This window comes from Stylophora pistillata, chromosome 10 (assembly GCF_964205215.1).
Source record: "Stylophora pistillata chromosome 10, jaStyPist1.2, whole genome shotgun sequence".
Lineage (NCBI taxonomy): Eukaryota > Metazoa > Cnidaria > Anthozoa > Scleractinia > Pocilloporidae > Stylophora > Stylophora pistillata.
In genome coordinates, this window is record NC_142528.1 from 26,575,846 (window position 1) to 26,587,298 (window position 11,453).

General features: G+C 38.9%; 2 protein-coding genes across 2 annotated transcripts in view; one reads left to right on the forward strand and one right to left on the reverse strand.

Moving 5' to 3' along the window:
- Positions 1-3,056, forward strand: part of LOC111323267 (harmonin) — a 26,390-nt gene extending 23,334 nt beyond the window's left edge. The window contains exon 21 of the mRNA XM_088735128.1: positions 925-3,056. Within this exon, the coding sequence (XP_088591254.1) occupies positions 925-937 (13 nt within the window). The 3' untranslated portion in view covers positions 938-3,056. The remainder of the gene's footprint in view (positions 1-924) is intronic.
- Positions 1-10,081, reverse strand: part of LOC111323263 (acetylcholine receptor subunit alpha) — a 12,147-nt gene extending 2,066 nt beyond the window's left edge. Inside the window, exons 1-8 of the mRNA XM_022926575.2 lie at positions 9,890-10,081; positions 8,666-8,814; positions 8,033-8,077; positions 6,744-6,853; positions 3,045-3,180; positions 2,394-2,682; positions 1,038-1,255; positions 697-874 (exon numbers count right to left, since the gene is read on the reverse strand). Coding sequence (XP_022782310.2) covers positions 697-874; positions 1,038-1,255; positions 2,394-2,682; positions 3,045-3,180; positions 6,744-6,853; positions 8,033-8,077; positions 8,666-8,814; positions 9,890-9,941 — 1,177 coding nt within the window. The 5' untranslated portion in view covers positions 9,942-10,081. The remainder of the gene's footprint in view (positions 1-696; positions 875-1,037; positions 1,256-2,393; positions 2,683-3,044; positions 3,181-6,743; positions 6,854-8,032; positions 8,078-8,665; positions 8,815-9,889) is intronic.
- Between the last annotated feature and the right edge of the window lie 1,372 nt (positions 10,082-11,453).

Consider the following 11,453-nt stretch of genomic DNA (forward strand, 5'->3'; position numbering starts at 1 on the left):
GACTAGTTTAAAAACATGCAAATAAGGAAAGGTACATGTTTTTACATGTACATGTTTGCATGTTACATGTTACATGTACATGTTTGCATGTTTTTAAACTAGTCTCTTGATAATGGAGTCACGATGACCCCGAAACGTCGAGTAATAAATCTTTCCTGGTTTTTTCTATGCCTTTGCTTTAGCAAATCCCTGCTGATCAAATAACTATGAGAATGGGAAATTCCTTAGACATCTAACGTGCGTTCAAAAATGAGCTTTTGTTGATTTCTACGCAAAGGATCGTCATCACTTTTCTCAGTGCTTGTGGGTAATCCCATTGGATGATTGCATTTTGGTATTAACAAGGTTAGCAATGACTTTGAAGCGTGCTCTCATACGCTTATCTTGAAAGAGCTCTTCCTTGTCAGCAGAAAAATTCAGCTGTCTGATGTCTGCCGAAAGTTCTGATCAGCCGCAAGAAACCGTTGCAGACAGAATTTCTCGGCTTACAATATCAATGCAATATCAAGCAGACAAGTGACGAGAATAAAGAAAAATATCAATTAGGCATTATTTGGTGATTCAACACCAAATTTTACGAATAAACTTCATAATGATTGGTATGGTAGACAGCAAGGAGTATTACTAATAAAATATTGGGAGTGACAGGGTTAAATTAAAAAAAAAAAAAAAAAAAAAAACCTTCCATGATCTCACGTTTTCTCCATTTATTTACTGTTACGCGCACTGCCGTTTCACTTGCTTCACTCCCTCGGGATGTTCGCAAATCCTTTGGGTCGGTTTGTGTTCTAATGTGTGGTGTCTGCTCGTTCTTAGCTTTAACTTGTTCGGTTCTGTAGAATACGACTCGTGCCAGGAATCCTAATATATATTTCTAAGAACAAAACAAAAGAAAAAATGATCTCATTTCAGTATTCCTTACAGATACTTATCGTAAACTTCGAAGCCATCGGCTAACTCCAAACGGGTAGCAAGAGTGCTAGCGTTCCTTGAGCTTAAGAACTACAAGAAAATAGGTTACTCGAAGTCATCCTCACCTTTATCCAATCTGGTAATGCGTGGGCCTGGTGATGAACAAACCGCAACACATGGCACATGGCAGCAAGGGCCAGCGATACTTCGATAATTGTACAGCAGTAGTATTTACCAATCAATGGAAGGTTCTCCGAAACTGGCATCTTCTCCTCCACCATCAAGAAAAACACAGCTAGTGAGAGGAGTATTGTAACTCCGACTGCCATCCGCTCACCAGTGTCTGAAAATCAGTTTCACAAAAGAGAGTATTGATTAAAGTAGGAATGATATTGCTGGCTAAATGGCTCAAATAAGCTCATATTGGGGAATACATGCAGGCAGTGGTTGATGACTAGTGACGATATATGACCGGCTGACTGAATGATAGTGGTACTGGCAGTCAGACAGAGAAACAGTTAGCATTAATTAGATGACATTTAATGGGAGCAGGACTGAACAATATCTGACTGACCAGTCAGTGCATTATCTGATTCAAAGACAACTAGTCACAAAGATAGGCGCACAGACAGAGACAGACAGTCTGACTGATGGAGTTACTGACTGACTAAATTACAGAGAGACAAAGTGACAGACGAACTGATCAGTCGAATGACAGACAGACGGACTGACTGACTGACTCCATGACTGACGGACTGACTCCATGACTGACGGACTGACGGACTGACTGACTGACTAACTGACGGACTGACTGACTGACTGACTCCATGACTGACTGACTGACTGACTCCATGACTGACGGACTGACTGACTGATTGACGGACTGACTGACTGACTGACTCCATGACTGACTGACTGACTGACTCCATGACTGACTGACTGACTCCATGACTGACTAACTGACGGACTGACTGACTGACGGACTGACTGACTGACTGACGGACTGATTGACTGACTGACTGACTGACTGACTGACTCCATGACTGACTAACTGACGGACTGACTGACTGACTGACTCCATGACTGACTCCATGACTGACTGACTGACTGACTGACTCCATGACTGACTGACTGACGGACTGACTGACGGACTGACTGACTAACTCCATGACTGACGGACTGACTGACGGACTGACTGACGGACTGACTGACGGACTGACTGACTCCATGACTGACGGACTGACCCACTGAATGACTCCATGACAGACGGACTGACTCACCGACCGACTGTCTGATTGACTCACTGTTCGACTGTCCGGCTGACTATCTTGCTGACTCACTTAATCCCTCACTCACAGCTTATTGTTTGGTCGACTGACCAACTGGCTGACTAGCTAATTGATTAACTGACTCCCTGACTTCTTCGCTAGGCTTACACAATGGGCGGGTAGACTAGAAAGAAGTGAGCATAAGTTACTGACCTTCAGGCATCATAAACACCAGAAGTGTCAGCACTGAGATAAGTGCGCAAGGCACAATGAAATTGGTGACGTAAAACTGGGATAGCCTTCTGATGTGTAAAACATACGACACTCGTGACACCATGGCCTTGCAGCAGAAGTGTGCCATAAGGCTTCGTTCAGAGCGAGCGCTGATCAGTTGCCATTCTCCATTGGGAAGATAATGTTGAGTGAATATGGTGTCACTACCTGGGTATATGTTGAGCTTAGTGGTGTCGAAGTTCCAAGATCCGAACGTCAATTTACACATCTGCAGAAAAAAGGAAATATCGTAGACCACTTGCATAAATGGCTGCCGGATTAATATTCTTTTGTTTAAATTTAAATTAGCCCTACTGGCCTCGTTCTCCAGTACAAAATTCAAAAGAATACATTATCTCAAGCGAGGCCAGAAGGGCTAATTTAAATTTAAACAAAAGAATATTTATACGGCAGCCATTTATGAAAGTGGTCTATGAGTCAGTTTTGAAATCTATACGACTTTACTGTGTAATTTAAAGAAGGACAAAATAGTTCCACTATTACCACTTCTAGTTTGAAATCAGTGATGCACTCATGTTAATTATTGTTTTTGTGTGTGGGATAAACGGAAGGTGCTATTACATCACCCACCTGTTCATCCAAGGGAAAATTTTGCACGTTTATTTGGCAAGAGCTCATTGTCACCATGGGAACGACCCAGGTGACATTACCATCATACGTCACGGTAGCTTTAAAGGAGCCTATGTCCGAGTCGTCGAAGTCCGCACTAGAGAAATACAGGATTAATGATATGAAAAATGTTATTTGTAGGCAAATTGATTACCTAATAACCCCCACACCTCAGTAGTGAAAGCCACAGCTGATCCAGACGAAGGTATAACTTCTGTTCCATGGACTTACTTGTAGTGTCAATGGAGTTGTTTTTACCGTTAGATAAAAATTCAGTGACAAGGTTTACTAACAGCCCACCATAGAGAAATCATAGTTCACAGATGGGGAGAGCCTGGAAGTGAAAGATTCTCGTCAAGAACTCTGCGTAACGTCACGGTGACTCAGTGCAAGACAAGGCAAGGCAATAACGCAAAACAACGTAGTGAAGGAAGCACTATAACGTACAATACAGTTTAACAAAACGTTATTCCATAAAGTGACTCAGCGCACGTGACGCAAAACACCACTTGGTATCCAAGGGGTATTCCTTGGGATTTTCCATAGGGTTTTGCCGCTTGGTTCTCCTATTCCTGACTCTATTTTAGACCAACATTGTTATGTTCCGCATTCAGGCGCATACCCTGGCCTGTAAAATCACTGGAAAATTTAACTCAGATTATCTGTTTTTGGTAACCTTTCGTTCTCTGTTATTACTTGCAGTTGAAAAGGCAAATACGTTTATTACGCTTTCTCGGTTTCTTGTAAACCAAACACGATTCAAGGCCATAATTGCTACTAAAACAATCGCCTCTGAGGCTGCACATATCCTAATAGCTTATACCGTACGTTGATGGTTACCCCTTTCTCCACCCCCATGGGGCTCGATCTCAGAGTTTCCACCGACAGCCTCCTCTCTGCTTTATTCTTCTCTCCTTTCTCTTGGTCAGAGTGTTTTCCCGATGTTACATTGAAGAAAATTTGCGTTAAAAAAATTTTGGGGATGTAAATAAAATAGTTGAAACTGACGCTAAGCGTATTTTGTAAATGCTCGTGTTTTTCATCAGCAAAAATGGCAAATGCTTTGAGAAAAGGTGGCGCCCTAATGAGTAATAAAACAACGCCTGCATTTCTTTTCTTAAAACTGCTGCAAGTGATGTTATTACTTATCAATTCATGAGCATTTATTTTGGAAGTTATTTTAAAACTTGGAAGACAACCCTTCGGATTTTCTAAGTGTCTAATAGCATTCTGCATTTTTTTTAAACAAATAGGAAATATTTTCTTCAAATATGTTAGTTATTGAATCTTTTGGAGCGGAAGAAAGTTCGTCCTGTGTTGTAAAATATTAATCACCTTTCGGTAAACGTTACAGGTTGGAAAAATAAATAAACAAAAGGAAACTGAAAGTGGTTTTTTTTGTAAGAAAGCAGTTACATATATGCCATTGAGTGAGCTCACAAGTATACAGAAATGTTTTTCTCCCAGCAGATTAAGAAGTATTTATTATTATTTTTTTTAAATTCTGTTTTTATTTGACTGGCGCTATCGAAAGTTCTCTTTTTCGTTGATGATATTTGAAGGGAACGTGAAACTTGTCAAGTTATTGATTGATGCCGTAATTGACTATTTGACACTCAAAGAAATTTTGTCACGAGCCTGTTTGCGATTCATTAGTCAATTGCGGCATATAACATTTTAATGACGTGCATGCAAATGCTAAACCGAAGGAGTAGTGGGGAAGAGTCTTTTACACCTACAAAATTATGGTTCTCTCTTCAAAACACATGCTTGTTTTCACGCTAGTTTTAGCCCGCGTGATCGCACAGGAAGCCTCTTCGATTTGTCGAGTGTTTGTTTAAAGATGCAAACGGAATTAATTTAAAAGATATATCAATAAATAAAGTACGCAGTGTACAGCCAAAAGCCCAAGCCGCTAATGATTGAGTGCTTTTCAAGTGATTGACGATTGACCATAGGGGATTCATTATAGTTATACCATCTATTTTAAGCCTCCCTTAGGGCTATAACTTCTGCAGTCCAATTTCGACCATTTTTATAGCGAAAAAAATGGGTGTTCACTATGCATTCTGCAATGAACGATTTGCTATGTACCTCTGACCCGTCGGAGGGTTCTAAACTTTTTATGTAGGGCCGGTTTATTCAAACAAGAACGATTTCACTTGACTTAAGCCATGTGTAACTGTCGTTCATCTCCAAGAGGGTTATAACCTTTCACACGGAAACATTTTTAAGGAGACTGACATCATCTCAATGAGTGTTTCTGCACTTTTACTTCCTTAATGGCACATTTTAAAGCAGATTAAAACAATCACATTTAGTACTTCGTTTTCGACGTGAGTTCAATTATCGGACACGTGAAGGTCTTTTAAAAGCAATAAACAATATTTCTGATTCGCGTTTAACTGTGTTTAGACATGGGTCCTGCCTTTCATGCGCATAATTCAGCGATATTCAACTCGAGTTGTTACAACTGTGCGCATGTTGATCTATCTACAGCTAAAATCTTCTTTCGAGTAGTTTTAGAGGAATTTTGAACAAAGGCAGGTGAAGAGCCATTGAATCGATTGCGTTTTCATTTCCAAATTTCAGTTGATGACACTTATTTTTAAAACTGTTTTAGTCCAAAAAACGTGATTCCTTTGTTTCCCACGCGTAAGCTTGCCTACTTATGAACGCTTTCAGCTATCTGTTTTCGATGAAGGGAAGCATTTTAGAATTAATTTACCTTTCACTCAGCTGTTTACCATAATCCTGCTTCGAGAGAACTTAGAATTGCATTGTGAATGGAAAACGTGACTTGAACAATGAAACTTTTATATTTTAAAAGAAAATCAAATAGTTATTGTGTAATTTTTGAAAAAATAGTATTTTCTTGTGTGTTGCCTTCTGAAAGATTTAGATCTTCCATTTGAGCTGTACTGAAAGGTTCTCTTTTAACTGTTAGGCGAAAATTACGCAAACTCATCCTTTATCATCATGATTGTATCTCCATGGGTGCTTCTTCAATACGCTGAATGTTTTGCCGGTGGATTTTTAGTTTCGTTCTGCTTGTGTTATCCGCGATCGCCGAAGAATCGCGAAGAATTGGAAAAAGAAGTAGGTTTCGTGTTTAGCTCGAATGAAGAGACCGTGATCATTGACGATTTTCCAACCCCTACCACAGAGGGGTCCGAAACGAAAGAGATGTCATTGGAGAGTAACCCGAGTGTGAGTGAGAAAGATGAAGACGAAAAAGAAAAATGTAACTAGTCTGAAGATTTGAATTCTGCAAGCCAACTGACAATGAAGAAGGAGGAAAAGGGTAAAGCATGGGAGCAACCGCCACAATCTTGCTCAAAACACAGCAAAACTTTTTGAACACTTCCATACAGCGTCTCAATTTCGTTTTACTCAGAAACATTTCCGCCTACGTAGGTCAATTTACAAAATTGGGAAAATCGGATTTTTTTTTAGTGTTAGAAAGTGTACAAATCAATTCGAGTGGAACTCGTTAAGTAAGCTTCGAAATAAATGTTGATAAACGATGAAAGCTTTCTGTGTTTAATTTGGAAGGGGAGCTTTGACAGATTTTATTTTAGTCCTTCCTGAAGACAGTGACACCCAAGACTTTGTTCCTTAATGCGAAATTTTTTTAATATCCTTAGATAAATCACTTACTTGTTGTACAAAATTATTTGAGGTGTCCAGATTTCACTTCCATCAAAGTTCAGTTGCCTTATGGCGCCATAATCCGAAGTATTCCATCTTAAGTTCTGATCTTTCCATTGCTAAAATGAAAGGATACAATTTATATGTAATGGCAGAAATCAATACGCCCCACCGTCATTTGAAGCGAAAAACTTTGCTATAGTTTTTTCTGAAAAAATGTTAAAATATGGACGCAAGCATTTTTTGAAAAAACACTGCCGTCTTCTTTTAGGCGAAATCGATGGTTTAATTAAAAGATCCACTCCGTTCATGACGTCGCAACATTAACCTTTAGGATGTAATTAACACTTATCTTCTTTTAATTCCTTTTACTTTGTTTTTTAAACATACCATGGTCACATGTAAACTCTTTATTCGATGGTTAAACAAATGAGACGCGCGGATGTTTTTCGAGAAATTTTTTCCGAGCTCTGTAGGCAAGGAAAAATACGAGCAATTCAAATATCAAATTTTGCGTTCGCATTATACGTTAAACCGTCGAATAAGGGATTTATTATTCCACTATTATTTCATTTTTTACCGCTACTATCGAATGATTCTATTCGTAGCTGACGAATTACTTCCTACGGCCATATCTGTGAGAATCTCATCGATCGGATATGTATGGCGTGCGTGAAAGACGAAAGAAAACAGAAGCGAAATCATCAAAGGGTTCTTTTTGACCAACAATGAAATAAACCGAAAAATCAAAGTTTGGATTGTTCAGCGGAGTTATTTTTTTGCTCCGCTTTCCGTTTCTATTCTTGCACTGTTCTACAAAGTGATACCGTACCGTGGCATATTTCGGGCGTCGCGTTGCCCTAAAATGTCTGGTAAGCTGGCGTAGTAGTGGAATAATAAAGACTGGAAATCATATTCGCCTATAGCGCTAAACTAGTGTGCTGCTAATCTTTCATAAGTGACATTAAAGAGTGTGGGTAGGTTAAGGACCTCTTGATTGAAAATCCTTAATTGCGGGGAAACAGTTGTCACACTGTTAACAAAGGTTCTATATACTGCAGTAGCCAACCAGTATTAATCATGAAACCCTCAGCTCCACCCCTTCGATACAATTTTGTTCTTTGTATTCTATTCTGTATTTGTTCGTTGTGGGGGGGGGGGGGGGGGAGGGAGGGAGTGTTTTAGCGAGGTATAGTCTATTTCAAGTTTCATTTCTTTATATTTCCTCAAAATGTTATGAGTTAATCAATTTTGTCCCTAGCTGTATGTAGCTACCTAGGCCTTGCCGACAATCTTACCATTTTAATCCTTACATCTAGGTCAATTTTAAGATGTTTTTCATCCTGAAATACAACAAATATTCATACTCATTGAACGTAATAAGCACGGGAATTTATCACAAAATGTAAATCTACTGTCGAGAAGGCTACTATAATCGTGAGGGAAACTATCAATTAAGAGTCTCTTTACGCGTACCCGCGTTTCTTGTTGACGCAGGTTGGTTCAAAGCGAAGGGAAATCCTTTTGCAGTCAAATGTTTGGAAACGTTTTCACGGAAAAAGTAGTTAAAGAGCCACACACGGCAGGGCTTCCTTTTCTGTAATACAGAAAATGCTGAGAATGGCCTCTACCCCCGCAATGCATCCAGTTTTAGCGCGGCCCTTCAACTCGGTTCAACCCTCTTTGCCGGGTAACCCTTGTCGAGATTTGGGTTGACCCGGCGAGCAGGTTTAAAGTTTCCCTAGGTTTTTCACGTTAATACTGGGAAAAAAGCTAACCTGGGTTGGTAATTTCACTCAGATAACTTTATGTATAATGTTTATCTCATGTAAAATGCTGGCTGACCTCAATTTTGATTGGTCGAGATCACGTTGGTTTTCGTTTTAAAACTCGATTTAAACCTACTCTGGGAACTTTCTAAGAACACTTACTACTTTAACAATCCGGTAAAGAATCAAGCTGTGCCTGATTCCCAAGGTGTGATTGTCGTGTAGAACTGGTCGGAACCTCTTGTTGTAACGAGTAGTGTTCAGAAGATGGTTTGTTAGGTTTCTCTCTTGTGAACAGCAACGCAGGACTCCTATGAAAACATAAAACACCAAAAGACAAAAAGGAAAAGCAAACGATTCAATAACCTTACTCGCATGCAGAAAATCATGTTTCGGACTATGGAGGTTACGTCCTGGGCAGAGGTAACAACGAATGTGTTACAGGACCTGAAAATAAATCGCTTACTCCAGATTTCGCGTCAGTTAGTCTTCATTAAACACCAAAGTCTTAGATCTTAATGAGAGACATCTACCGAATTGCTTGGGACGCCTGCATGGATATGGAAATGTCGTAACCAATTTATATTGAGAGAGAATTCATTGATAGTATTTTCCATTCCTAGTTCTTCCCTCTCTGTTGCCCAGATCAAACAAAATACATCTTGTGAAGATAATGAGCGGAAGTCGGAAAGAAATTTACCAATCACATCTTGGAATGATTGAAATTTTCCATTCCACAACAGTGGACAATCAAACTACAAATGTTTGTTAAAATAAAATTTGTTTTTCATTTTTCGTTCAAGTGTTCTGATGTATATTTTTTCCAGAAGTGACAATTAGAATGTCTTACATGCATTTAATTCAGTTTTTTTCACTAGGCAAACACTAAAATGAATTCGGAACAGACAAGGAACAACTAAATTTCCAAGAATAAGTTTATTTTCTTAATGAGATAGATGTAATGTGATAACAAATAACTTCTCGTAGAAAAAAACATGGCGGCTACATGGCGTCATAACAGCCCTATTGCCAAGCTATTCATATATTTGTAAATAGTTACGATCTGAAGAGCATAAAATCGAAATTCATTCAAACAAGTTCATCTCTCCGCTATAATAGTGATGTCATAGTCGCTGTAGACAATAGTTTTCCTCTATTTAATAACACAAAGAATACGCAAAACGTTCTCAGTATTGAAATCAATCCTGACTCGGAAAATTTTTTCCTAAGGGAAGTCATGCTGAAGGCAGATTCGAAGCTTAACCATTGTCTTTAATCTTTTCCTGAGGGTATTCATCAGTTACAAGCGTTTTTGTGCCAGGCATATTTTGAAAAGTACTGAATAGAATGGCTAGAAAATATTACCAAATAATAGAGCACAAATACCTTCTGTAAGGAACACGAAGCAAGCTATTAATAATTTGTCGACGTTGTGCATTTTTCTTTTGAGACTTCCACCAGTAACACAAGTCGTATATGAACCATATTTTCACTGCTGTTGAAGACAAGTTGTGGAAACAAAGAAAAACATTTCATTTACGCTGCATGCTAATTCACCAACGAAATTTTATTCAAGAAACTAATTGCAGGTGGCAGGTCGCTGTCACGTTATCAAACTGACAGTCGGAAAAACACGAATAGTTATCGATCATTTTAAGTCGGTGTAAATCGAACATCGCCATCGCTGATACCTTCTTCAACTTTTAATTCTCGTCTTGTACAGGTGGCAAACACCCGCTGTTTTAGTATCCAAACGCTTCAGCACTAGCAACGGTAAATAATAACAAACTTCATCGTCGCAGATAGCAAAGCTAAGCTTCAATATCCTTCCACAAGGGTCCACTTATGAACTCAGTTCCTGCATGTGTAGACTGAAAGAGAGAGAGGCCTGCTCGGCTACAAAAGATATATAGCTCTTAGAAAGGACGGATGTATGTGTACTCCACGGGTTTTCCAGTATTAACAGGGAATGATAAAAACTTCGTTTAATTACCATTCTGCGCTGATGTTCTGGTGCTCATGTGACAAAATCAACTAGACTGAAGTAGCAGTGTCGCGATTTTCAGGAAGATCGCGAAGGTTTTAAATTGGCGTTACATTTTTAGCTGTTTCTCGCTTCTTCGTTGGTTTCAATAATACGGAAAAACTGTTTGAATTTATCAATAATTGCCTCGAAAATCGTACATTTTATATCATTACTACCTCAAATTGAATAAGAACGAAAATAACGTACTGGTAAATAGAAAAACAAATCTCATTGTGCAGGTCTTTGGTTTGTGTGGTTTACTTGGCGAGCGAGACTGGGCACGGACTTCTCCCATTCGCAGTTGATGAGCATACCTTCCTTGAATTGCACATGTTTCAAATTCCTAAAGTTTCTTAGTCGGTTTAATATGTATTCTGGGTTGAATCATCCTTCAAACTCGAATTTTTTTTTTCCGGCATCTCTCTAGTCCATGTTTTTTTGGTTCTAAAAACTAGAATAAAAAGACAGACCCGGGTCAGTCTGGAAGCAAACCACATGCCGACAAAGACTAGCAACCTGTGTTAGTGTTAAATGTTTATTTTTAGCACTCTTTGAGGTTACTCAACCCGAGGTGCAAATCAACTCGGACCCGTGTAAAGTAGCCTTTAGTACAAAATCGTTGCCTTTGTGAGCCTCTCAAACTGAACCCAAGTTAACGAAAGAACGAGACCTTATATGATTTTGTTCTCGCATGCTTAGCATTTTTAAGAGAAATCGGTAGTTTAGCATGCATGTGTCGAAGGTACTATATTTGTTTTTTTGTTGTTATTGTTGCTGTTTTGCTGTTGTTATTGCTATATTCAAACCAGTTATTTCAAAAAACCAAATTGAACATCATATCCTAATGTATGAATTGTTATAATGTATTTTTCAAGCAGTTTGACTGGCTTTTCTGGAACTGTATTTGGAACGGCCAAAAAGAAC